Below are 27,388 nucleotides of genomic sequence, written 5' to 3'. Positions count from 1 at the left end.
GAGCATATAGCATTTGAATATAAATATCATCCAACTCCTGATTTTTGTTGACAGAACAGAGAGATGCGCTTTTGTTTCTGTGATTTGGAAACGAGTGGCCGCGGTTGCAGCGCTTCTGCTTTTATCACAAGTCAATTCACAGAGATGGAATCAATGACTTCCGGTTAGAGACCGTACAATAAAATTAAACATACGGCCCTACGCAGTGAAAAGAAAAAATAACACCTTTACTTTGGTGCTTTATCCGGTCAGGTTTTGCTCTCTTTTGCGTACTTAATTTCGATACGCACTTACACTTTTATAGCCTATACTTCATTCGTAGTAAACCATTTAGCATTTTTGGACAGATTAGATTGCTTATAATTACAATTTTCAGCAAGGCATTGCAAGTAATTATAATGAGAATACCAGAAATTTCTGAGTAAAAGGAGTAAATCCAAATGTTTATATAAGTATAGATATGTCTTCACGAGTAAAAATTATGGCATTGTGGCATTTATCAATAACCATCACTGTTAAAATAAAAATATCTCTATAACAGCTTAATGCCCTTTATGTGGCAGACATATTTCATTTTAATATTTCAGTGCCAGTCTGTGGGTATGTGAGCATTTTGTAAGTCGGAATGTGCACAGAGTAAGTCATTAACAAATAAAAGAAAAGCTTGGAGCAGTGTGTCCTTGGAGTTATGTGAGTAGTGCCTGTAAAATGCAACACTTAAACGACTTTTCAGTGTAGTTCTGAAATGAATGAACATGCACAATGAATGAAAATGTGCCTAAAACTTCATGTTGATCAAACTCTGCACATATGTTTTATGTTTTATGCTAGAGTAGATTGTCAGTCTTTTCCATTGTGGTTGCACATCCATTCTTCCTTGTAAAACTGGACTTGTCAAGGTGCACAGGGAGGACCGTGAGTGAGAGGCAATTTTCAGACTCTGCCACAAATTCTCCATTGTACCTTTAGTCCTGGAGTCTGGACCAGTCAGCTCTCCCATTACTCTTGGACATATTGAATCCATTCCAGAGTGCAGTGCTGCCCTGGAAAATGTGTGCTGGAGTTCACTCTTTATCATGTCAACCTGGTGAGGTACTTGAGATGCTGTTCATCTTTGCAATGATGTAGTACAAGGACAATTCACTCAATTTGTGTATTGTTTTTGTTCTATTCATTACATAGCACCTACAACACGATGCTATAGTTGAACATCAGTAAAACACACAAAACAAAAACAACAAACACCTGCACTTTAGTTCTTCAAATGCTCATTGCAAGCAGAAAGCAAACAACTTGGTGGCACCTGGAAGGACATCCTACTTCAAACCAGTGCCAAATCCAACACCATTGTGGCTCACATGAAGCAACTTGGAATACTACATTTTGACACATGATTGTATTGGATTGGTCATAAATGTCTATTGTATGCTCCACTTCATATTAATTCAGCGCTGATAAACTGGCTGGCATAACACACACGTATTTTGGTGCCAAGAATAACACCCTCCGCAATCACTTAATAGAATGCACTTTACCTTACTTTTAGTTTTGATTACCCACGCCATCACAGGCCACAGAGAGATAGGCTGTCCGACCTGGGATCTGCTTTCAGGAGAAAAAATAAGGACTTGTCAATCTACAGTTAATTAAATTGAGAGTAAACATGACTTGTTGACATATCGGGCACGCATACACAATAAAGTCTGCTGTGCGGCTGAATTAATTACATCTCTGAGCACATAAAACTACACCAGCAGAGCCAACAATCAAGCCTGAATAATCACAGTGGTTGAGTCGCATTTATTCAGTCCGTGAGACAGGTGACCTCTCGGTGGCTTGCATACAGTGACATTAAACCCATCTGTCAGGACTGGATATTCACAGGACTCAATATGAACATTATGGTGCTATTTATGTTATATATGTCGTGATGCTTGTCTGAGAGGTCCCAAAGTTCACTGCTATATGGATACCCCATTATTTTCATTCAGGGTGGGATTACCACAGCATCCCTACAATTTGTCTCATTATGTTTATCTTAGAATTTGACCTTCAGTTTTCCATTTTATAGGTGTAATGCACATCATATTTATATCCATATTCAAAAACCAAGCATAACATTATGACCCTCTGCTGTTCTATATACAATCTAATTTTCCTCCTTGCTGTTACACATATGCTCAGGCAGACTGCATGTGGTGTGCTACATGGGAGATGGGACTATGTGACGACTGGGTGACAGGATCAAAGCATCTTCAAATCCTCTCGGGGTGCTCCAAGCCTGTTAAGTGATTCAATGAAGGGACACTGACGAACCAAAGGCAGATGATGCATGACTGAGGAGGAGGCTGGCTTGTGTTGTCTAGTCCAATTTGATCTGCTGAGCATAATAGCTGAAAAGCAAATTCTGATTATGACACAATACAATATCCTGGTTTGTTAGACATGGGGCTGGTCAGATTTGATACTCTCCTACTGTACATCTCAATTTGGCCTCTCTGACTATATTTTCAAAACATCAGGGAATCATCCTGTAGTTGTTTCCTGTTGCAACATGATATCTCGCGTCAAGAGCCTATACTGCAATATAAATAATGGATCCACATAGCATGAGCAACCTCATGGACTGCAAAAAAGATAAAAATGCATGAAAGGAAAACAGTCCACTATATAGGTGGACTTCAGCATGACAGTGTTTTGCAAATGGCTATTAACAAATATTATAGCTTAACAGTGGTGGATGAAGTACTCAATTTCGTTACTTAAGTAAAAGTAAATACAGAGGGGAAAAAAGTTACTCAAGTAAAAGTATCGGAGGAAAAAATCTACTTAAGTAAAAGCATTTAAGCACCTGTTTAAAAATGTACGTGTTGTTAATTAGTGTGTTAATTAAGTGTTACATGTAGTGATATTGATTAAAAATGATGCGCATTTCCTATGAATTTTGTGCATGTATTTTTTTTTGCTCAAAACCGAAGCTTGAAGTCGAAAACTTTAGTCAGGATGTTGCCTTCCACCACTGTAACAAAACAATTGTAATATTATAAATTATTAAGCCAGTCTGAACAACCAAAAATCCCCAACAACACTGTCTAATGTTTGCTGAGTAAAATGTCATTTTTATCATTTTGCGTTTAATATTTTGTTACATCATCTTATTTTTGTTCACTTTTTCCCACTGTTTTGTTTGAAAAAATATTGTCTGAACTGGGAGGATATTATGTGAATCAATAGATCTACAGAGAAGAGAACAGATCTGAAAGTGTTGATGCTCTTGAGTAGGATAAGTGAGCCTGCATAGGACAGACAGTTTTTCAAATACATTGGATATAAACTAGGTTGAAGTTGTTATAAATTGTACATGTACATTGTACATTCTGAGGGTAGAGCTACTCAGACAGAACTGGGTGCAGATAGTGAAAGAGGACATGAAGTTAGTGATGTGACAAAAAATGACAAACAAGATGGAGGCATGTTTACTCACTGTCAAACACAGCTGAAAAGAAATGGTTATCTGATGTGTTTACTTTACACTATCTCTAGTGCAGCAAAAGAAAACTTGGAACATCCACGGAATAGTGTTACTTCAAACCATGGTCTTCTCTTTTGACTCTTGAGACGAGGCACGAGATTAGGTCCACGAAAAAGAGAAGAGTTTTTGACATAATTTATAATAAATAAATTATGCGGTGTGATTCAAAATTTTGGCCTTACCATTTTTGATTTGCTTTATACAATATATATTTATTTTGCTCTCATTATAACACTGCTTTTTCAGCATCTGGTCCAATTCAAATGTAAACATGTGAAAAAAAAAACAATTCACAAGATCATGTTTGTCCTATCTTGTCCCATCCCTACTTTTTACCCTTTATACTGGACTGAAAACAAATCTTGAGTGTGTATCTATCATTATATTCCTTTGTTTTAGATCCCTGGTTACTTTCTTGACTCTTTCTGTTCACCTGACCTGAATCACAGCTTCTTCTCCACTGACCCCAATGTGCTGCACTGAGTTGGTGTTCAGTCGTGCAGTGAATTTCAATAGAAGTCATACTGTATATTTACAGCCATCACTCTAAAGGTACTATGTAACCTTCAACTATGTAACATTGTTGGAATAGTATTCACGGTAAATCAGTAACATCTCAAAGGAAGCAAGCATGTAACATATAAAGTTTCATATTGTCCCTTAAGTATTTAGTGTTGAGTAGCTTCCATTACCAATTTGAGTCACACTTGATTTAGAGCACTGCTGTGCTTGAATACAGACTGTTTTAGGTGAAGATACCAAGTGCTATCAAGTTTCCAGACAAATGAAAACCACTGGGTCAGAGGACACTTAGTTGAACATGCAGCAGGATATGCTACATTAAGAGTGCACAATTCATTCTAAGATCATTTCATTTCACTGGCTACCAGTTTATGAGTCTATCCATGCACATTAAATACTCAAACACACCTTCTGCCAAAGCAATTACACATTCAAATAGGAAAGCTTAGCATAATGAGAAAGGGCCACACAGAACTGCCCAGTGCTTTAAAAATATTACATACTGAGCTGGCCAGAATTTAGAACAGAATGGTGTGGAAAAGTGCAATTAGGAGAACAGCTGAAGCTTTTTGTAAAACGCAGCCACCGAGGGAGATCTCACAGGTTCTGCTCCTGATTGCGCTGAAGGAATCAAATCACAAAGAACGATACACTGCCCCCTAGAGGATTAAAATAAGAAGGCTTGTCGTTGTCAAGTCCCAATAACTGATCAAGTTGATAGCCCCTACTTGTTAATTTCAAAATGCTGCCAGAGAAGATGAAAGAAATATGTTTATTATTATTATTTTTATTATTATTATTGTCCAAAAACAGTGTAAGGAAACATTTGTATTTTACATATAAAAGAATGTGTAATTTGTAAGTTTTGTAATTTCACAGTCACAGAACAGTGGTGCATAGCAATTTACCATAAAAATGTAAATCTATATGGAAATATAAAATTACAGTTTTAATTACAATATGCATTCTAAAAATTGTACTTTTTTGTATTGTCAACTACTTGTGATACATTTTATTAAATAAATTGAACATTCAGGCAAGTACAGTGTACCAATACAAATCGCCTAAATCATAATTTTCTGTATTTTAGAAATCAAATAAAAGACAACATTGGCCTTGTTTGGAACTCTTGCAGAACCAAGTGCAGTCAAAGGCATTTCCACAAAATTACTTTCTTCACTTGCAAGTGTCCAAAGGATAATACATCAAACACATGAGCGGATTCTGCTCATGTGTTTGATCAGACTGTTTCTCAGATGTTCTTATGTTATGCATGTTATCTTATGCATATTCTTATCTTATGCCATCTCATGTTTTTTTCTATGCAAAGAATGAAAATAGGATGTAAATGTCCAGAATTAAGGCTCTTGGGAATAACACCATAGTTTTTGTATTATTTTTGTAGTGCTTCTTAAGCAACTTATTCCACAATATGTACACTATGTGTGCTCTGTATTCATGGGCCACAGTAAATAGTATATAGAGTATATATATAGAGTTCTACAAACATAATTTGATTTCTTTCAAAAAAGTAAAGCCATAATGGACAATTCATGTAAACAAGACACAACTGGCATGAGTCATTTGAATTTGGTTTGCAAGAAATGACATCAGTGACCAGCCTGATGGACAAGTATTCAAATGTTCTAGCTGCTGCGAATAAAGAACCCGGTGTGGACCGATGAATGCATTAGTTACTTTGACAGCTAAAGTGTGATATCTATTTATTCCTCATTCACTGTTGACATTTCAAAAACAGTGATATGAGTGCCATGGATCCAGCTTCTCTTACCAATTAAATAATTTGGGCAACTGGCAGTAGAGTAGAGTTCATACGAAGTAGGCTACTTTATAGATGTTGGTGGCAGCAGGAATGGCATAATTTGCAGATTTGTCAGTATTCCCACAGAGACATAGCATCAACACTAGTACCATCAGCCATCAGAGTACCTCCTTGGTCTCCACGGAGATATTTCCCATTGGAGCATTTGATGGCAGCTCGTCCGTGTTCTACAAACTCCAGGAAAAAGTCCTCAGAGTTCTCTCCATTTGAACACACCAGGCCATTGCTGGACACGTTCCAATATTTTCCATTAGCACCTGTTCAAAGAATACTTGTGTTATTTGTGTATGATTACATGCATATATCAGTGTGTGTATAAAGGAACATGCTATTTATGCATAGATGGGCTTCCTCTTCCTGGAAAAAACATGTACAGTATATAGAACAACATGCATTCTGAAAAATATGCATTACTGAGTGTGTATATTGTAAATTGGCGAAAAGATTAATGAGTTGACATTCAATGGCACAAAGCTCACCTAGTTACTTTAGTACTATTAAAAATTGCTAAAAAGAAGGGTTATAGAATTGTAGCTGCACATATAAAGTAGACATTGTATGTAATTATTTCAACACTTTAAATACTGACTTTTTATGTGGTACGCTCCATCGCTGAAAATCAATGAAAAGATATCATAGACAGATCGATTTGCATCCAGAGTGTTGGAATTCTTGTGGTGACACACAAAGCCATTTTCTCCACGGAGAATGAGGATTGGACGGTTGATGAGCTTCATCAGAAATAACTCATCATCACCTGAATTAAAAGGACCTTTAAAGACAGTGTGTACAGGACTTAGGTTAGAATGAGACTAAAATCACCCACCAACAGAGTCGCTGACTGCAGACAGTTGGCCATTCTTCTTGGTACAGATGTACTTCCCATTGCTGGCTTTAAGAGCCACTCTTTGTCCTCTCCACTCGATGTCAAACATAGTGTTGACCTCACTGGAACAAGAAAAGGACAGATGCATATTGAGATGGAAGTCAAAAGAAAGCAGTATAAATGCCTCCTCTGTGCAGCTGAGAGGAGTACTCACACTTCTGTAGCAGTGGACTGGATCTCTCCATGAGTCACCAGGGTCCAATAAGAGCCACCATTAGTCCTGAATATGGCCTTTTTGGTCTGTTTGTCAATTTCCATCTGAAAGGTCTCCATGTCTGTCTCGACATCCTGATTGGCTGAAATGCTGACTCCTGGTAAGATAAAGATTTTTAAATAACAGAACAGAAAAAAATAATATGTTAAAATAAATACTTTTCAATACTTCATTCCACATCATACCTTAATTTACAGTTTATAGATTTGATTGGTTGATTGATTTTTATTCTAAACAGTCATAAAAGGTCAATGAGATTATATAAATCACACACACACAGACACACACACACACGTATATATATATATATATATATATATATATATATATATATATATATATATATATATATATATATATATATATATATATATGTTGGTGGCAGCATGTATATATATATGTGTGTGTGTGTGTGTGTGTGTGTGTGTGTGTGTGTGTGTGTGAAGTGTGAAAATGATTTCATCATCTTTAAAATGTTGCATTGTTTACAAATGCAGATTCTGCTATTGTGAGTCCACTTAGTGATCGCTTAGTGCACTAGCCCCTCAGCCGTGCACCTCTTTAGTTGGGCCAAATCAGCAACTTTAACGTTTCTTATTTGGCCCAACTGAGGTGGGCACCTCGATTGCATGTTATTGACTTAATCCATGGCTTTATCAGTGTGTGAGTGTGTCATGTGCAGCAGAATACAGACACGTATCAATCAACTATGTCGGCTGCAGTTCAAATTAGGTGCCACTAAAATATCCTCCAACCTTTCTCTTAAGCCTGTTACAAGCCTAATCCCCACAGTCGCCCCTCCACCCTCCTAGTTCAGGCGCCCGCTCTAAGTACCTGAGTGGTGAAATGCAAATCTGTGCTGCAGGACCCACTAAGCAGCTTTCTGTACATCACTCCATAAAACATTACTAAGCACTAGCCAAACATAAGAATTACAAATTGTATTGTTTAAAATAAATCATGTTGCATATGATAACAAAAATATAATTTTCAATGCTTTTTTTGTTCACATATATTGCAGTTTCAAAAGTTATAGCTGATTACACTGTGTTTCATGTAGCAGGCTGTTATAAATCTGATCACACTATATGCCCAATTGACCATGAATAACTAACTATATTATATATATATATATATATATATATATATATATATATATATATATATATATATATATATATATATATATATATATATATATATAACTATAATTAAATCATTGTTTTTTATGCCTATAAAAGTAAACAATCATTAATATCTGTGATCACCTTATGTTTTATCCCACTGGAACATTTACAGGAATGTGTGCTGAAGATGCAGCTTAAGAGCTTGTAACTACAAGGCTTAAGGACCATTGAATGTAATTTACACCTTTGGGCCATGGATCTGCCCCAAAGTCATTTGCACGCAGCTTAATCTTCAATGGACACACAGTGGAGATGACAAAGCCCATTACCACAAATGCCTTCTTCTTGGTGTGTCCGGCCATTTCAATGGAGCAGGCTTTTAATGGGGAATCTGTGCTTACCAACAGTTCCACGTTTCCCTCACAGTCAATGATTTCCTATTAGTATAACAGTGCAATTATATAAAAAATGTGACATAATTACATTGTGCAGGATATAAATCCATCTCATTTCAATAGTGTCAACCTCCCAGTGTGAGAAAAGCACTCACTTTGCTTAGTTTAAGTCTGAATATAGCTGTATAATAATGTCTCTTTCCTGACTGTGCCACATTGAAAATACTGCACTATAAATTCAAGAGTTGATTAAAAACTCAGCATGAACTCAGCGCACTATGGTGTTATTTATTGGACCTCAAAAACTCTTCTGATCCCTTGCCGCATGCTTCATATTTAGCATTTGCCTGACCTTGAATATATTCAAATATTGTTATTATAGTAAAATATACCCCAACATGCTGCTTGGGGTATATTTTACTATGCGTACTTCAGAGTGCATAGGTGATTTAAGGTAAAAATATATCATATTAATATCAGTGTGATTGGAGGATAATTCTTATATGAGGTGTTAGTACCTTGTCTGACTGACACATATCTTTTATTGGCAGCTTGAAACACGACTTGTGGGTGACTCTCCTCCAGGTCAAACAGCTCATCTTTCCCCGGTTTGGAACAACGTCCGGACCGGAGCGTTCCCGTGGGCCCCACAGGAGTCAGGTACTTCCCCTCACAGTCTTTGAAGGCCAGCTTGCCCGACTTGAGCTCCAGAGTGAAGCTTGTGCTGTTGCTGCTCTCTTTTACCAGCTTACCGTCGTTGCTGAGGAAACGGCTGTCACAAGTCTTGAGGCTGTACTTGCCGTCAGCATACACCAAGGTGACCAGAGACTCCACTCCCCAGGGTATGTTGCTGTCCACAGAGATCTCCCCATCTGTAGCGGACAGATGGGCATAGCGTTTGCGTGCCACACTGAGGAAACTGGCCTGTGGGTGAAGTGCCAAGTGTACTGCCCACAGCTCTTGTTCTCCTATGACCTGGGCAAAGCAGGAGAGGTAGTCAGCTGAACCTCCAAAGTAGCGCTGGTATGATTCTGACTGCAAAGCCCAGCGGCCATCGGACTGGGGAACTATGAGGAATCTACACTCTGCGTCTGGCGTTTCTGCCCCACACGAGATCTTCCCATCTTTGTCTGATCCCAGGTAACGTCCCAGGTGGCTTCGCAGGAACACCACTGACCCATCTTGCTCGTCCTGCTCCAGAGTCCAAATCTGCTTTTTCTTCATGTTGTTCCCTGAGGCGTTCACCTTGAAACCAAAGGCCTCTGCTGTCAGGTAGCGGTTTTCATAGTTGATGAGGCCAAACTGGAGCTTCAAGGCCTTGTTAATTCCGTTTGTGGGCATGCTTCGCCGTGGGCCACACCTATGAGCAATAATTTTAAAAAAGCTTTAGTAGACACAAAAGCAACTGTAATGGGCTAAAGCAAGCATGAGAAAAAAAAATCTAATGTTTCTTTCTTTGCTGTTTGCACCTCACAAGCTGTAAATTAGGTCCACTTATCTCCTTTGAAGGATTGTTTAGTGCTCCTTCCTTCTCTGTGACACTTTCTCTCTCTCTCCCCTGAGGGTGATCACAGCCACATGCCCACTGTTCCTTAATGAGTTAGGATTAAATTCAACAGGACACAGCACTTCAATCCACCAAGCCACACACGTCACGGACAATCCAGCCAATCACAGAACTTCCCCTCCTCCTTCTTCCTGTATTTGCCTATGACACCTTTAACACTGTTTTCTTTACCTGTCACTCTGGTATATGCCTTATACACATCTTATATCCAGTCTTCTCCAACAGCATGTGACTAAGGCACATATTCTTATCTTATCACTAGTATTTGTTTCCATATAACTGTTGCTCTATCAATATACAGTATAGGATTATCCTGGGTTTGACCTGCTGGAAAATGGCCAGAGTTTAGGAGAGCATTTGTCTTGTTCCCCACTGCTTCTAGGTAAACAGTGCAATCAGTGAAATTATTCCTTTGTGCGATATTTTTATTCTTGTTGCCAGGGGTCAATTACAAGTACGCATTTTACACTGGTTCCTTTATGAAATCTTTCAATGTGTTTCTACACATTATAGAATATTGTCACTGTTTCTGTGAAGCAAAATGTGCGTGTGTGTGTGTGTGATTTTCTATTCTCAAATGTTTTTGTTATGTGTGACAACATAATGTATTGGTTTCCTCAGCAAAGTCGCAGCAGTTATATCCTTTTAAGTCCATTTCACTGTAAGTCAATACCTGCTTACAAATATTTGAATAACACAAATTTGACCTTTTGCATTTCCCTTAACTCATACCTGGCCTGTCGTTGTTTTCTGACACCTTTCTTTCCATTGAAGTCAAACTGTTATTCAGTGGTAATTTAACAGAGGACACGACATCATGGTCTGTGACCTGTGCCTAAGTGCACACTGTGCACTAATGAGCATTTGTAAGAGCATTACCCCTTGCTGTGAACCAGAAGCCCCCCTGGTGGGACTGGGTGAGAAGATTTATCTCCTGTAAATACCATTGTCACAAAAGTAGCACCAACTAACAATCACTTTCAAGAGGCATTTCCTGCTTAAGTAGGCCTAAATGTTTTGATAGAGTAATAGGCCTAGTGAAAGATGCGTAGTTGGTTCTATTAATGTGTGTAATTAACACAATGACATGTTTGTTTTTAAGTTTTCAATTTGCCTTCATTAGTAGTTTGTAGCAGTACTAAACTGCATTATTTGGGCATTCAGATTTTGACTACTTATCATTTATATTATATGGTGTTTACATTTCGCCTTTAAACCACTAGATGGCGGTGTTCTATCGCTATTAATTTCGACATGTGCAAATGATGAAGGTTATTATACGGCAGAAGATCAATGTTTTCAAAATGGCTGAAAATGCAATGTAATCAATTACTCACATCCTGCTTACTCACTCACTGCTGACTTCACTCCACGGTCTGATTGTATCTCTTCCTCCAGATGTCGTTTGGGTTCACCTGCCACCTCAAGTTCACCGGGAATCTTGCGTCGGAGAACAGGAAAGAACTACCTGGGAAAAAGTGTGAGGAAAAACGTGTTTCTCTCATGGATGTGTCGCCATGTTGGTTGCCGCCAAACTGTGGCGGGTCATTCATAGGTTTCAGAATGGTGAAAAGTTGGGACTGTGTAGCCATATCGATAAATAATTTAAAACTAAATATTATATTATATTTTGAAGGGTAAACTGTCCTCAAAATGGCACCATATAACAGGAAGCTGAAATACATGAATAGGCTGCAAATTGCGGCTGTTTATTGGGTGCGCTCACACTTGCCTAATTGGGTCTAAACAGAGATAAACCCGTAAATAAACCTTGACTAGAGCAGGACTAAACCACCATCGATCAGGACGAAAACAAATCTACATCAGGACTAAACAAGGCTCAAACCAGGACCCAAGAAACCCGGACAATTGTGTGAATGTACCCCAAATTATTAGCGCTGACTGATGTCGACCACTAGGGGGCGACCTTGACTATGAGTTATTTTCAAATTAATTTACAAGAACAACTTTCACATAGTTGTAATAAAATACAAGCTATTATAAGAGGGTTTTTTTTTTAAATTCCTTTCAACACAGAGGTTTAAATGTGGTCTGTTGTAAGACAAAGAAGATGTGTGGACATTTTTAAACACAGGCTATAAAACAGATCATGAAAACAAAACATGTGGAAGTTACATTTGCTGCTGATACAGTAATGGTGTGTAATAATGAGCTGTTTCCAGTCAGGATCACTCCCTGTGTAAGAAGTCAGTGTTTCCTGGCACTTTAAAACCACATGAACAGTTTGACGATAGTGTCTAATGGCAGCAGCCCACTGTGAAGTAAATGTCCCAAGTCTACTTTTATGACTTTGTTAATTTCGTTTTCCTTTTTTGTCTTGCAGCCTGCCCACCACATCCTCTGCAGCAATACAGCCTACAACAAACTATTTAGAGAATAAAGGCAAGACATGGAACATTATTTTATTACTGAGCGCTTGCATGTGCACCAGATACACAGACAGTCACACACAGATCAAATGTTGAGCTAGAGGGTCCCCAGAAGGCCATGAACATAGATGAATGTGCCCTTTGTCATTATTTCATTTATAACTGTCCGGGACCTTTTCAGATAAGGCCATTTTTCAGCTTGCCATCTATTAGCACCTTAGACTGCATCTATTAGCTCGCCAAGCCCCCTGAGCTGGAGTTAAAGGGCCAGCTGTGTCCTGAGTTCCCTCATAAACTCAGGAAGTAAAGCATTGTACACTACTTGCACTTGGATAGCAGCAAAATGGGCACAGAAATGCATTAGAATGACATATTAGGGCTGGAAGATGCATCACAATCAAATCAAAACTGCAGTTTGAATGGCCACAAGTAACAAATCGCAAAGACTGCAATAATTTCCTTTGTAAACAACAAATGTCATACCGAGTTTCAGAGCTGCTAACCCTGCAAAATACCTCCACACACATGTTCCAATTGTTCATATTAATGCTCCTGGAAATGTCTAAGCATAAATTGTAAATCTAATCGCATTCACAATACTTGTCAGAAATAAAATAATTAAATAAATAAATAAATGACAGTTCATTGTTTCCATTTATTTTAAAATCATAGAAAATGTATGTACAAAAACAATACAATGTTTTAAACAAAATGCTATAAAAGCATGCTCTCTACAGTTTGCAGGTTTCAACCCCATAGCTACACCCCTTATAGACACTTGTAAAGCCCCTGTAAAACCAGCAGAGGGAAACACTGTGTGAGACATGCAATAAAAGTAAAATGTCCGCCTTGGCCAGGATTCTCCCTCCTCAGCAGCCCGCTAATCACTGACCCCATTAATCCAGGTGTTCATTCATTTACAGGACAGTCCTCCCACCAACTGTTCAGACCTTTCAGTTTGCCTCCTCTATTTGTGGGTTTCAGCTTACTGTTATATGCAACATTTTGAGGACATTTTCCCCATTCAAAAAATATAATATTTTGTTTTTAAATTGTTAATTGCTGTACCAAAAGTTCTAATTTTTCCATCATTCTGAAACGCATGAATACTCCTTTATTTAGTCAAGTACCAGCCATCCAAATATCAGGGCATGATCACATCTATCACAAAAGTAAAGTGTTTTTCTTTTTTGTTTTTTTTATCCTGTTTTGTAATGCCAGTTTATTTTCTTTGCAGTTGCACTTTTAGACTGATATATTAGTTGCCTGTGGAGTTAAAGCTGAAGTATTTTTTTCTCATAAATTGCAAAACCAGAAACCAGTGAAAAAGATAAGACCACTACATGTTGTCTACATCTAATTACAAAACATTTTATCTATAGCAGGCTTGTAAGAAAGAGCCATGTGAGTCACTTTATGGCTCTTGAACGGTGATTGGCTATGCTATTGTGGTCCACCCTGCTTCACCTTTGTGTTTGAAAAAGCTGTCCAAAAGCTGTGTGAGTGGCCAAAAAATCATTAATGTGAATACGTGCTCTTTGCCAAAGGAGAAACAAGTTAGATAGATTTAAATCTATTTCCTCCTTTCATGGTTTGAAAATATAGGTACCCCAGCCCTGGCAGAACAAATGATCTTCCCCCTTGTTAGTGTGTAACATATTGATGGCATATTGATGAATAAGGTTTATGTTGAGTGATTTTCCATTTATATAGTGTAAAATAATTTCCCCTTCTGTAGTTAGATGAACAGCTCCCCCCTGTGTGTTGGCTGTATGTAAGAACAGACAGAATAGAACCTTACTGACCTCACAATAGGAAGGAATATTTATAGATAGTACAAATATAGCAAGAATAAACACTACCTCGGACTCGTGGACAGGTGTGTGTTACATTTTCTGTCTAGCCATTTCAATGTTAGAAGATTTACCTTAGGAGACAGCCCATGCCTGTTATTGCCATCCACATCTCAGCGCTGTGACAGAAAGGCTAATATGAGGCCTCAGTTTTTGCTATTCTGACAATTCTCTGTCTCTTTCGAATAAAGTCAATGATCATGAGATATCCAGTGGCAGGTGAATGTGCCCATTGGTGCTACAATAAAAAAGTAGAAAGCTTGCAAGTGTTTCTCTGTGGCTATGTGCATTTTTCTAGTGTAAATATGATAATTTATGTACCAACACATGTTCCATAGGTTATGCATGCTTGCTTTCTGCACAGTTTATACAGGCTCTGCTTGAAAGAGCCACAGCGCAGACAATGACATTTTTCCTCCATTGCTTTTTACACTAGTTGCACACAAAGACTATTTATGCACATGTGAAAATACAATGAGCTTTCACTGTGCTGATTCAGGAGCATAGAAAAGCAAGGGGTGGAAAGCCCTCAAGAAGAATACAGGCTATAGTTATGGGTACAAGAAAATATTGCAAATCATTTACAAGAAATCAGTTTGATCATTGAAAATTCAGTTGTTTGGCACTACAGTGTGATACATTGTTGGACTGTTTCTGAAGAATTAAAGCATTGGCATTAATATGTTTAATTATCTCACAGGTGGCCAGAGTCTGTCACAGCAGCTTTGGGCATTTTCCAGAACACACCATGGATACTCTCAGGTTAGTTACTGCTGTGACATGATGGAATCATGATATTGTGTTATAGAGACAATTTAGGCTGAAGAATTTAATAAATAAGTGTATGTTTGCACTATTCTTTAATGACAAGGTTCAGGGCATTAAAAATGCCCTCAAATGCACAACCATCAATTCTGCAGCCAATTAGACACTTAGAGCTGAGTCACTTTGCACCTGTAACTGATAAAACTGTCTAAGAGACTGTCAGTTCATCTTCATGTTGCCACTAGATTTCTGTACGCAACAGTTTACTATCACCACTTGCTTGCATAGTTAACATGCCACTTAAATCTGGAACATTCCAAAGAGCTTTGAAAAGTGCGGTTATCAAGTCTCTCCTAAAGAAGAGCAGTCTCAATGCCACACTATTGAACAATTATTGACCCTTCTCAAATCTGCTGTTTTTAGGCAAAGTCCTTGAAGCTTATTAACTTTCTCCAAATGAACAACTCCTTTGATGTTTTCCAGTCAGGTTTTAAATCCCAGCACAGCACTGAGACTGCTCTTATCAAGGTGACAAATGACATCCGCCTGAAGACTCATGCAGGCAAAGTCTCAGTCTTGATCCGGATAGATCGGAGTGCTGCTTTTGACTCTGTTGATCATGGGATCCTGTTACAGAGACTTGAGGACTGCACTATACTGGTTCAAGTCCTATCTAGAAGACAGCGAGTACCGGTACTTTGTTGAAATTGGAAACTGTCTCCGACCACATAGCCTTGACCAGTGTAGTGCCCCAAGGGTCAATCTCGCTGCCACTGCATCCAACAGATCAGTGTGCGGATGCAGTCATAATCTTTGCCTCACAGAAACAAAGAGAAAATGTAAGCAGTCAGCTCTAGTCTCTCTCTCTCTAAAACCTTCAAAACAGGCTAGAAATCTAGACGTAATAATGGACTCAGACTTGAACTTTAACAGCCACATCAAATTAATAACATCTGCAGCTTTTTACCATCTAAAAACACTGCAGAAATTAAAGGTATACTGTTTAAACCAGACTTGGAGAGACTTTGCATTTGTCTCCAGTAGGTTAGACTACTGTAATGTCCTGCTCACTGGCCTCCCAAAACAAAGACAGCTGCTGTACATCCAGAACACTGCTGCTCGGTTCCTGACTAGAACCAGAAAGTACTTCACACATGGTTCCTGTGCTCAGGTCTCTGCACTGGCTCCTGTGGCTCAGAGAATAGACTTTAAAGCAGCTCTGCTTGTGAACAAGAACAAGCACCAAAGTATATCTTGGACATGTTAGTGCCATATGAACCATCTCACACTCTGAATACTTCAGGGACCGGCCTCCTGCTGGGGCCCGGAGTCAGGACTAAACATGGGGAATCAATGTTTCAGTTTTATGCAGCTGAAACCTGGAACTGTCTTCCAGAAGCTGTGAGACAGGCCTCTACTTTGACAATGAAAAGTTTTGTTTATCTGTGCATATGGCTGAAAGGTTTTTATTCCTCACTCTTTTTTTGTTGATTTTATGATGATTATTTATGTTTTGATTTGTTTGTATTGTGATTTTAATGTCTTTCTTATTCTGTAAACCACATTGAATTACTTTGTGTACAAATTGTGCTGTACAAATAAACTTGCCTTGCTTTGCCTTGCCTTCTAGAGATGGGATGGGGAAAGTGAGTTCCCAATATCTGGTAAATGGATTAACTTTGTGTATTTGCTCATGATTGGATTCAGAATTCATTTTGACTTGTGGCCTGATTGCATCAAATGCTTGTTTCCATGGAGTAGGCGTGGGATGATATTGAAATTTGATGTCATGGCCAAAATAATTGATCAAGTCACAAAGATTGTTAAAGTTACTGACAGTTTAAAAATGTTCTGGATATGAATAATTTGAATTTTAATATGAATAGGTTCCATATTTAAACAGCTGTTATAGTAGTGTATATTGTTATAAGTGAAAACAACTGTCTGTCATTTTTTTCTGTACATTCTGGTGATGTAATGGCAATTATCTTTGTTGGCGATTGTCACAATTGTATAAAGTGTCCAACAACGATTATTGTCTACTTTTTTTATCACAATAACCATTATTATTATTATATTATCATTTATTGTCCCACCCCTACCCTGCAGATATATAGGTTTAATGCCATACTGTGGAAGATTCCAGGTAAAGCAATAACATATGGAGACACACAGGTGGCATACTTTCCTCCAGAAAAGTTACAGTGTCTGCTGTTTAAATATTACTCCCCACTGTATATCTGAGTATATATGGCCACAATTACCCTATCGATTTACTCTGTTCAATGGTGGTAATAGTGATAAAGTCTATGGGAGTACAGCCGTGACTTGAGGCAACAGGTCCTGGTGCTGCTCACAGATAATGAAACTGGCAAATCCTTTCAAATGCACAGGATGGTGTTTGGAGGAGAAGCCAGTGATAAGGAAAGATGGGGACTTGTTATTATGTGGTGTGAGTGGAGCCAAGCCGTATATCCACTGTGTGTCTCCATAAGCCCTGAGCACTTGCACAGAGCGCTGCCATTTGTCCCGACTCACACAAACACATTGCCCTCAGTGAGACACGCTGGAGCTTGTCTGACAAATTGAGCACATTTGTTGACTGGAGAAAATTTTCATTGAGCAACTGGGTCTTCTTTGTTTTTGTGTTGTATCTTATTGAGAGGTTTCCTCCCCTCTGTCTCCGTCTGTGGGTAGATTGTTTACAGCAGGAAGTGCCTGGCATCCTCTCATTTGGCATTAAGAGAGCGACTTGGCTGCTACCCGTCGCCCAACATCATTCACAGTCCCAGCACTACCGCTCCAGTCTAATTCATGTGCTACTGGGACACATCCTTACCGGAATAGAGGCCTTTTCTGTTGATTATACCCTCTGCTTTTGATTACATTCTGGCTAGCTCCGAAGGCTAGTGGGATAATTTTGCTAATATTTGGAGATGGGTTAATGGGCCCCTATCTAGAGGCTTGTACCCATGTCCAAAAGAGCAAGTCTCCTATTGTTTGCAGCTCTGTTATCAAAACCGGAACTACATGAGTTGTCTCCTTCTTATTCTGGATATAATTTGTTAGTGTTTCTCTGCTGTTATGCTCTTTAAAAGAGGTGGGGGCACCCTGGACACTAGCTTTTAGGGAAATGACTCTTGTCTTATAGTTGTAAAGTTGTCTGAAAATCATGGATAAGTCAGAAGTTTATATATCAGTACAGCACCCAGAAACATGAACTTGTGGTAGTGATTATTAAGGCCTGCTTCCATGGTAGGGTGTATTATAAAGTCACAAATTGGGTGATCCACAAAGAAATGTCAATAACTACAGAAATGGAAATGCACTTGGTTAATAGTGCAGGGTGACAACCATTTATTTAAATGGAGCATAAATTCTCAAATTGTTGTCTTTAGGATCTGAAGAAAACCTCCATTACTCATACTGCACATATAAAAATAGCATATTGTATTATAGAAACAATACAAATTATATTTGCTACGATATAGGCCAAGGTGGAATTTATATCTGATCTTATTACCTCTACTTCAAAGGGTTAAGAGCTGTCTGCCTGTAGTCATTATGTCTTCTCTCTCCATAGTAAAGTGTCGCCAACAGCTGCTCAGATGGCCTATTAAAACTTGCCTAATGTGTAGCCATACAGACCTGATCCTGTAAGCTGACACTGACTAGTAGACTCTTAAACAGGCCATCACCTGCCTCTGATCTGGAGCCTAGGTTATGGTGCTAGGTTGAGTACATGGGATCTATGAGAGAACAGCCTTGTCTTTGAGGACTACAGCCTAGGACTTGAAACCAGGCAAAAGTGCAATTCATGGGCTTATATCAGGCTACTTTAATATCTCAAGACGCCAGACTGTAAGATGTTATCAAGCTTACGCCACTTGGTGAAGTCTTAAAAAGATTTTTTGCATATATGCCCGTAGCACCAGGGAATGTCTATCAATAGGCCGCAATCCCCTGATAAATTATTTCACGTTAAACTAAGTCACTGATGTTTTAAAGATAGTATGAGTTTGCAGGGAGCCATGAACCGGCCTGGCCGCTGTGGGAGTTTGTGTGTAAATCAATGGCAGTAGAAGCTGGTGGACCTGTGTCAGTTTTTTCAGAAGCACTCAGTCAGAAGGCCCGTCTCCATGGAGACACAAGCGGTGCAGAGCAGTCTCAGGTGAGGTCTCTGTGTGGCGCAGACAGCTGAATTGGTCCATTTAGGTTTCATTTTCTTTCTTGTCTACATCTTTCTTGGTTTCTCTTTCTCCCCCACAGCTCAACAGCAGGATCCTGGCCCGGCTTTCTATCTGCTGCTGTCACTCACTGCCTCCTGTTTGTCTCCTGCTGACAGTGGCAGTCCCAAACTCTACACAAAATACCAGGTGAAATTGGGTGTCTGTACATAAGCAGTGCCACTGTATTTGAGCGGAGAGATACGGTTTCGCCTCTGAGGTCACCAACATGTTCTGATCTGATGGTGTGGCTCATACTGTTCACTTTTCGCACTATCTTTTCCCCTTGACTTCACCTCACTTTCAGTCACTTTTCAGTCCTCCTCTCTCTTATCTCTCCATTAAACAGGCCATATATAGATATTGTTCACCACTCTTCATCGCAAGGTACACTCTGTGCTTTGAGTTTATTTCAAAATTAGCACAACCAATCCCAATGGATTTGTTTGAAGAAAATGAGAGATGTCTCCAAAACGTCTGATCAAAGCTGGACTCAGATGCCTAGAGGCTTCAACTCATGTTGATAAGTGCCAGTTATGGAGCTTATGACTGTGGTATCTGAGCAGAGAGTATATTTTTAAGCATGGCAGAAATGAGAAGGAGAGCCATGCACTAAAGGACATGGGCGCTCCAGGCCTGACAGGAACACTGCTTATATATCAAGACCATCACTTTATTTTACACACACATTCACTACTGACTCCACTACTTAAGAAGCATTTTACTCTGTAGTAAGACACTGCTGATCTGAGTACAATTGCAGTAAGTGACAGATTTCAGTCAGTGACAGATTTTCAGATTTTTGTCTCAAACATTTAATTAATAATGTAAAATAAAATAGCAGCAATAGTGATCCAACACTAAAGCTCCTGTTTTTGATTAAATATCTAGGAAACTAAGAGTAGTAAAATGTACCTAGCCATCAGGAAAGTTGAGTCGTCACAGTTTTGTGATTTAGACAAACAAATGCCAGGTCATATTTAGACTTTTGGGGAAGTACGGTGCATTCTGCAGTGGCCACCACAGCTGGGACTATTGTATAATGATAAATGGAGTGTCCTGTCTCTCGCCACAGGGCCTGCGGTTCCACTGGGAGCTCGGTGAGGTCTGGTGGCCTTTCTCCAGGTTTCCTGCCTCCTGACTCAGCAGCAGTTGTGCACAGGGGCAGGAAGAAGACAGAGGATAAAAACAATGCTTTATGCATGATAAAGTATGAGCATGACATGTAGCCCTATAGAGAGAGTTCTGCTATACGCAGCATATGTATCTGATGAATCAAGGTCCATATTGACAGTAACACAGACAAATAACACACCTACCTCTGATCATGCCTGAAGACTTAACAGTGGCCCTTGTCATGGTGCAGGCCTGTCTCTCAGTGGTGTGGCAGCTTTGAGCTCTCTGTGTTAACACGACTGTTCTCTCATAATGGAACAGCTGTTTGCTGCACGCTGCACCGCAGATCTGGAGCGCAAAGTAAACAAAGGAGAAGAGCAATGTAAACAGAGCTGGGATGGGGAAAGCTGCTCCGCGCTACTGAGGCCGAGGTAAACACCCCTGAGAACCAAGTGAGGTCCTGTCCACACAGGAATGTGCAGAACACAACAAGTAGGAAGAAGACAGGGGGAGACAAGCCATGCTATGCATGTTTCATATTGATATGTAGGGCCCTGATTCCTAGAACAAATGCATTTAATCTGAAATGTAGTGATGATAGAGCATCAAAATGTCTTAGACTGTAGTCACTTCAGTCTTTTCATTTCATAGTGAACAGTTAGCATAAAACCAGTCATCATCATACTCTTTATTGGACTACAGTAAATGTATAGTATAGTCCTGGCTCATCTTCATAAATACATGTTTAAATTGGGGAAAGCCCTGAGGGATCTCTCTCATGTATCTGAAGTATTTGATTGTCTTTTTAAAACACAGATGCCACAAATAAAATGAAGCATATGAGTCATAGTATTGTCACACAAGCCCAAAGCATCAGTTTGTGTGCGACATATGTAGTGAGATGCAACAGTAATCCTGTGTAATGCTGTGGGAAGCTCTTTTAGCATAACTGACACAGAATCTTTGCAAGCCACTAATAATGAGCAGCAGAGAGCTGGATTAGGGCTGCGAGGCTGCAGAAGGGCCACAAGGAGTGGCTCATGGCACAGACAGGGAGCCACATGTGCTTGTATGGCAGGAGTCTTCAGGACATTTAAGCAGTAGGCAAACAACAGCATGAAGATATTCCAGTGTTCAGGTCAAGGAAAACCTGAGGAGACTGCTGTGGCCATTTGCATGCACTCAAGTACCCCCCGAACCAATGAAATGTCTGCCTGTAAGGAAGGCCTAGCTCTCACATGTTTTGAGGACAGCCTATGTTCAGAGCTGCAGTGGCCTTTAGCAGGAGTCTGAATTATGTGCTTGTCTCCTGTGCTTTGTTAAGAAACCAGAGCCCACCTCAGTCTCACACACTCACAGCAGCTCTGTCCCCCACTCAACCTCCCCACAATCAAAGATCAGACAGGGTCAAGCGCATGGCCAGACATTTATGATGTGTAGATATTTGTGCAGGAAAACATGCCTCGTGTTGACCTGGAGCAACATGGGCAGGATGCTGAGCGAGCAAAAGCAGACCACTGAGTGTGTCCAGTGACATGTAACACAACCCACACTAGTATATGGTGCAGACTAGCTTGACGTCACTGTGAAAACTGTGCTAATTCTAACTGCACATTAATACATCTCAATTACTGTAGGACTAAATAAAATAATGTTGTAAATTTGCTTCTCTCTTAAACACAGTTTAACACAATATGTTTGCTGACACATGCCAATTTCCTCTTTTAAAGGCAATGCAGAAGACAGCCTTTATAGTCCAATCAGGCCAAAGGCTAATTGTGACAGGAAGGGCATCAGGCATACCCAGCTGCCATAATAAGAGAATAGTAAAATGACACAAAAATATCCACACAATTCTGTCCACTACAATTGTGTTTCATTAGCTCCCTCGTGACCCTTGCTGTGCTGGGTGCTGAGGTAATGAAGCGGATCCTTCTCAAACATAAACAAAGGCGTCACCTGTGCAGCAGTCCCACTCACTCCAGCGCGTGCCCCCCGCTCTCGTCCGAGTGTGGGTCATGCAGGAAGGGCCAGCTCGGACACGGGGCGCTGGCCACAGTCAACACAGAGCTGCTGGTGGAAACAGTCGTGTTTGTGTGCGCACGAAGCTCTGCTGGAGATGACTGATATGCACATTAGCTGCAGTCTGGGCATTAACGGCAGGGGTGGGGCAGGGTGCGGGGCACAGAGACCCCAGGGCCAGCCGTGCCAGGTCACTGACCCACATCGGGACGTCCTTCAGGCACGCACTGTTGTTTTAATAATTAGGTTAACGTCTGATGTCTGATGAGCATGAACAGGCAAACAGACTGTCGGTTATGGGTGGCCCATTATGGGTAGCCCCAGTTTAAAAGTGAGACAAAAGACTATACGCAACAATAACAATTCTCAATGTGCTATTTATATGGCTACCACTAGAGGGTGCAATCCGTTTCTAATAATTCGCACCTATACAAAAAAACAAAAAAACAAATTGGTCATAAAAATACAACAACAACAATAACAATAATAGTAATAATAATAATAATAATAATATATATATATATATATATATATATATATATATATATATATATATATATATATATATATTGCTTTGAAAAAAAAATCTTACAAATTTAAATCAGTTTTACTAAGGCTAACATCTTCATTGTATTGCTCATTTACCAGTGCAAGTTTGGCCAAAATGTAATGAGTCAGAACACTTTCTCAGTAGTTTGAGGGACTTTCCAAATGAAAGTACCTGATCAGTTGCTAGTCTGGACATTAACAAGGATAAAATGATTCTCTATATACTAACCATCTTATATGATGAAGGTAAAATGAAACAACAACAGTAACATTCACCCAGAGATTGTGGATGAGAATTATCCAGTGTGGTTTTATTTCTTTTCACTAGCTGGTCCCTAAAAGACCATTTTTATGTAAGAAATGCAAATGTGACGTCACACCAAGAAAACCAAAGTCACATTCTTCTGATAAAGCGCTCTTGGCATGAACAAACAGCAACAATGACAATAAATAATAAAAAGTTGGCCAACAAAATCCACATTTATAAACAAAGAATACTCCAGGTTGCATATCAAACAATAAAACAATAAAAGTACTTGGCACAGAAGAAATACATTAAGGTCGTGTTCAGATTGAGTGAAGCTAGTCTGCCCATTGCCTGGTGAATCTGATTGTCCTTCACAGTTAGCGTTGTGTGTGCGTGTATTGTACAAAGAGACACTGAAACTAAACCTCTTTGTCACCCCTGTCAGTACCATGGCCTTCAATAGTCAACACTTCATCTGGTCTTTGTATGCAACACAAATGAGGCACATGTGAAAGAAACTATATGATCACAATGAATATACACCGATCAGGCAAAACACTATTCATGGGTTTCATCTTCCTGTTTATGGGCGACATTTTGAGGACTTTTTGAAAAAAACAAAACAAAAACATTTTATTTTGAATTGTTAATTGTTGGTCTGACTATGGATAATACACATTTTCCATCACTCTGAAACCCATGAATAGAACCACTTGCCTAATATTCAGCTGTTATATAGACAAGAAATTGATGTGATTAAACAGTAACCAATTTAATTTAGAAGTACTTCAACAGCAAGAACTGCATTTTTAAGATACAAATTTCTGTAACCCTATGTTTTCTGGCTCAGTCCCATTTACCCTGCTTTACATTGCTAAATTTTTTTTTATAAAAACATTAATTTGCAGCCAATTTATTTCAACCAACTGCCACATTGATTAGATAGGGTCTGTTTTGTGTTATGCCTGATCAATGCATGAGCAAAAACAATACTCTATATAGGTTAGCTGTAATTATTCAGATTTGATTTAAAACTGGTACTTGACTTTTGTTCATTTAAATAACTTAGAATAAAGACATTTATAACAGAAAAGACACTTTGGTATTTTTAGATCACAATGTGCTGAAGAATGCATTCAATACAATTTCATTTAAAAAAGGACCCAGTTGATTTGACATGATCATAGTGATGCCAGGAGGCTTATGTCACACAAAATGATACTCTTTTTAATTCATTATTAAATCATTTTTGACCCGTGATCGCAGTCCATTGGGATCTGCTTTTACAACAATGACAAAAGAAAAATACATAAATAAAATTAAAAGCGTTTTAAAAATAAGTAACAGAACGTCTATAAAAAGCCACTTTATGTTTTTTTAAACAGGAAAACTCATCTCTCCTTGAAAGTGAGTTAGGACCTGTTCTACACTAAATCCTTCTATCTTTGTCTGTGCTGTCTGTCTCAGCAGGGCGAACGCAGTGCAACACCTCCAAACTTGACTTCAGAAAGCAAACCATAAAACGTGATGTATTCTACACCAATAGAAAAATAAATCAAACATGGAAAGTTACATCTCGTATATGTACAATAGACTCATATATAAAATAGTATTTTTCTGTACATATGGACAACAGACGATTCCAACTGTACAATGTTAACCTGAACACTTAAGACAGGTAAGAGGTACTGACGTGTATGGCTTGATTGGAAAAGTATCTACAAATCATTTTACATGGGTCCCTGGAATGCTTTCTTCCGATCATTCCTTGCCTTAAATATTGGTCCCAAAATATTTTTGTAATAAACCTTCAAAGGAGTCCAGTTATGAATCAGTCAGCTAAGTACAATCTAGGTTAACCAGTGAAGGGGAGTTGTGTTTATATTAAGCACAACAGTCTCCAGTGTCGAACTTCAGTCACTTTGGTTTTGACTTCCTAATGCCAGAAAATCAAAATGAAAAGAGCTGTCATCCCAGCCAGTTGGTCAGTAGTAGCGTTCAGCACAGTATAGGAACTCCTTCAGCAGTGACGATCTGACCAGAGGTGGGGTCATAGGTCCCAGCCAGGTAGAACAGGTCAGAGGAGGAGCTGTTGAGGTTCTTGGGGTTGTGGGTTAGACGCTCGTACTCCTCCCTGCTCACTACCTGGCACTTATGAGAGATTGTCTGGACATCATTCTCATCCTCGTGGCAAGACTGGTACAGGGCATGCTAGAGGGAGGATATAACAGATTTAAAAAAACATGCAATATGTAGAACTACACTTCTTTTTATATATTATATATCATATATTTTATGTTGTATCGGGCCAACTGAGAATATGTTTTGTTCCATTTTAATTTCTGACATAAATTGCAGTTGAAATGTTTTTTTTTTTCAGGCTGCTAACACAAAGTGGCTTGTGACCCTCTCTGCTTGTATAAACGTATCTACTTCTTGATGAGTAGTACAACTACCAACATTATTAGTGAAAGTATTTATGTTTTTAAACTAATTTAATTGACAAAATAATCTGCTTATTTTATTATTAGACTCGCACACACTGAAAAAAATAGAAATAATCAGTGGGGGAGAGAAACCCTCTATTTTACACAAAACAGCCTATGCTCACCTTGCCATTTTGCAGCCTCTTGCCGAGCTTGGTCTCCTCTGGATGGTAGAACCACTTCACCTTGACTACCATACTGCTGGTCCAGGACTCCCAGAAGCTCTCGATGCGACCTACATAGGGGAGGTTGGGACGTCCAGCTGAGAGGAACACAGCACAATCTCCCACTCTTACTGTCTCTCTGCCTCGCTCAATGGCCTTATAGAAAAGCTTCCTGGCTTTGCCCTTAAGACCTCTTCTCTGTGGAAAACCAAACACTTGGACTAATCTTTCTATCTATCAACATGAATGTACTTTTCCTAAGCTATTCTCTTGTTGACTCACCTGTGTTGGGTTTCCTGACCATCTCCACATCTGTCGCCCTGCAAGAAAACTGGACATCTTGGGTCTTGGAATGAATGAGTTCTCGTTTGTTTGCATCCTGGGTTTTTTCACGATTTCTTTAGAGCTAGTGCAGTCTTTCCTTTTGAGTGACTTGCTGTTAGTATCAGATGATGCAACAGCTTTAGTCGCAAAGGGGTGTGACCTGGAGGAAGTAGAGGGCTCATTAGCTTGTACAAGTCTTTGGCGGGACGATAGACAACTCTGTAACATCAATGCTGAGCTGTCTTCATCGTCTGAGCTGTAAGAGGAGTCATTGTCCGAAGAACAGAGACTAGAGCTGGACATAGAGCCAGATGAGGAGGAGCTAGAAGACCCAGAGGAAGAAGAAGACACAGAAAGGCGGGACAGGAAACGCCCACCAGCCCTGAGACCCCGAGCCAAAATCGCAGCCCTCCGCCGCTCGTCTTCCTCCTCATAATCAGAGTAGGAACTGTGGCATTCACGGTGAGAACTGAATCCCAGTTCACCATAATCTCTGAGGCCAAGTGATGGAGATGACTTCCTTTGGGCTGAGGTCCCTTTGAGGAGGAGTTCCACTTTGTTGGCACCTCCTTTCTTATTGTCTTTGACCAGCAGGACAGGGTGGGAGTAGGCCTCGGCTCTGGGCATGCTACTCACACTAGAAGATGCACCTCGCAACATAAGGGCTTTGCTGTTTTTTGTTTTTGGTGATGTAACTCCTTCATGGTCCAACTTAACCAGGAACTCTTGCCCAGACTTCCTACTTTGGGGCATATTAAGTTGCTCATCTGACCTGCGTTTCTGACTATACAGAGCATCTTTCCGTCCCAATGGTAGGGTTGTTTCAGGTCTAGTGCAGAAAGATGAGTATCCATTTGCGATGCTGCTAAAGGAGTCCACCTCGAAGGAGCTACTGCTGAAGAGGCCTTTGGATGGAGCAGAGGACAGAGGCTGCACCGGAGCAGAGGTGAACAAGTCATTGTCCCTCCCTCGAATCTTCCTCTGCATTCCAAAGAGATTGTCACATGTCCTCTTCCTGCTGGAGGTCAAGGGCCAACCCAGAAACATGGAGGAGTTTTTAGACTCCTGCTGCTGGAGCTGCATTTGCTTTTTACCAGAACCCTTTGGTCTACCTATAACAAGAAACAAAACAAAACAAAAAGGCAACATGTTTATAGGTT

General features: G+C 39.6%; 2 protein-coding genes across 8 annotated transcripts in view; both read right to left on the bottom strand.

The window, feature by feature from the left end:
- Positions 1–5,523: 5,523 nt before the first annotated feature.
- Positions 5,524–9,889, bottom strand: fscn2a (fascin actin-bundling protein 2a, retinal). The gene is made up of 5 exons (XM_033970408.2): positions 9,038–9,889; positions 6,938–7,094; positions 6,724–6,845; positions 6,487–6,654; positions 5,524–6,154 (listed from the first exon to the last, which is right to left on the bottom strand). The coding sequence occupies exons 1-5, from the start codon at positions 9,858–9,860 to the stop codon at positions 5,949–5,951; spliced, it is 1,476 nt and encodes a 491-aa protein (XP_033826299.1). The 5' UTR covers positions 9,861–9,889; the 3' UTR covers positions 5,524–5,948.
- Positions 9,890–23,290: 13,401 nt separating this feature from the next.
- LOC117374323 (BAH and coiled-coil domain-containing protein 1) overlaps positions 23,291–27,388 on the bottom strand; it is a 66,827-nt gene continuing 62,729 nt past the window's right edge. For all 7 annotated transcript variants that reach the window (XM_033970402.2, XM_033970403.2, XM_033970404.2 and 4 more), the window contains 3 exons: positions 26,187–27,340; positions 25,866–26,102; positions 23,291–25,465 (listed from right to left, as the gene is read on the bottom strand). In XM_033970402.2, coding sequence (XP_033826293.1) covers positions 25,253–25,465; positions 25,866–26,102; positions 26,187–27,340 — 1,604 coding nt within the window. In that variant the 3' untranslated portion in view covers positions 23,291–25,252. The remainder of the gene's footprint in view (positions 25,466–25,865; positions 26,103–26,186; positions 27,341–27,388) is intronic.

This window comes from Periophthalmus magnuspinnatus, chromosome 8 (assembly GCF_009829125.3).
Source record: "Periophthalmus magnuspinnatus isolate fPerMag1 chromosome 8, fPerMag1.2.pri, whole genome shotgun sequence".
NCBI lineage: Eukaryota > Metazoa > Chordata > Actinopteri > Gobiiformes > Gobiidae > Periophthalmus > Periophthalmus magnuspinnatus.
Note: the sequence above shows the minus strand (reverse complement) of the source record. Positions and strands in the feature narration are given on the sequence as shown.

Excerpts from the sequence above, each read along its gene's own strand:
- fscn2a (XM_033970408.2), bottom strand. The coding sequence starts at position 9,860 with ATGCCCACAAACGGAATTAACAAGGCCTTGAAGCTCCAGTTTGGCCTC. Across the intron at positions 6,846-6,937 it reads CAGTCCACTGCTACAGAAGT|TGAGGTCAACACTATGTTTG; the intron begins GTGAGTACTCCT and ends TTCTTGTTCCAG. Across the intron at positions 6,155-6,486 it reads TGGAGCGTACCACATAAAAA|GTGCTAATGGAAAATATTGG; the intron begins GTCAGTATTTAA and ends TTCTTTGAACAG.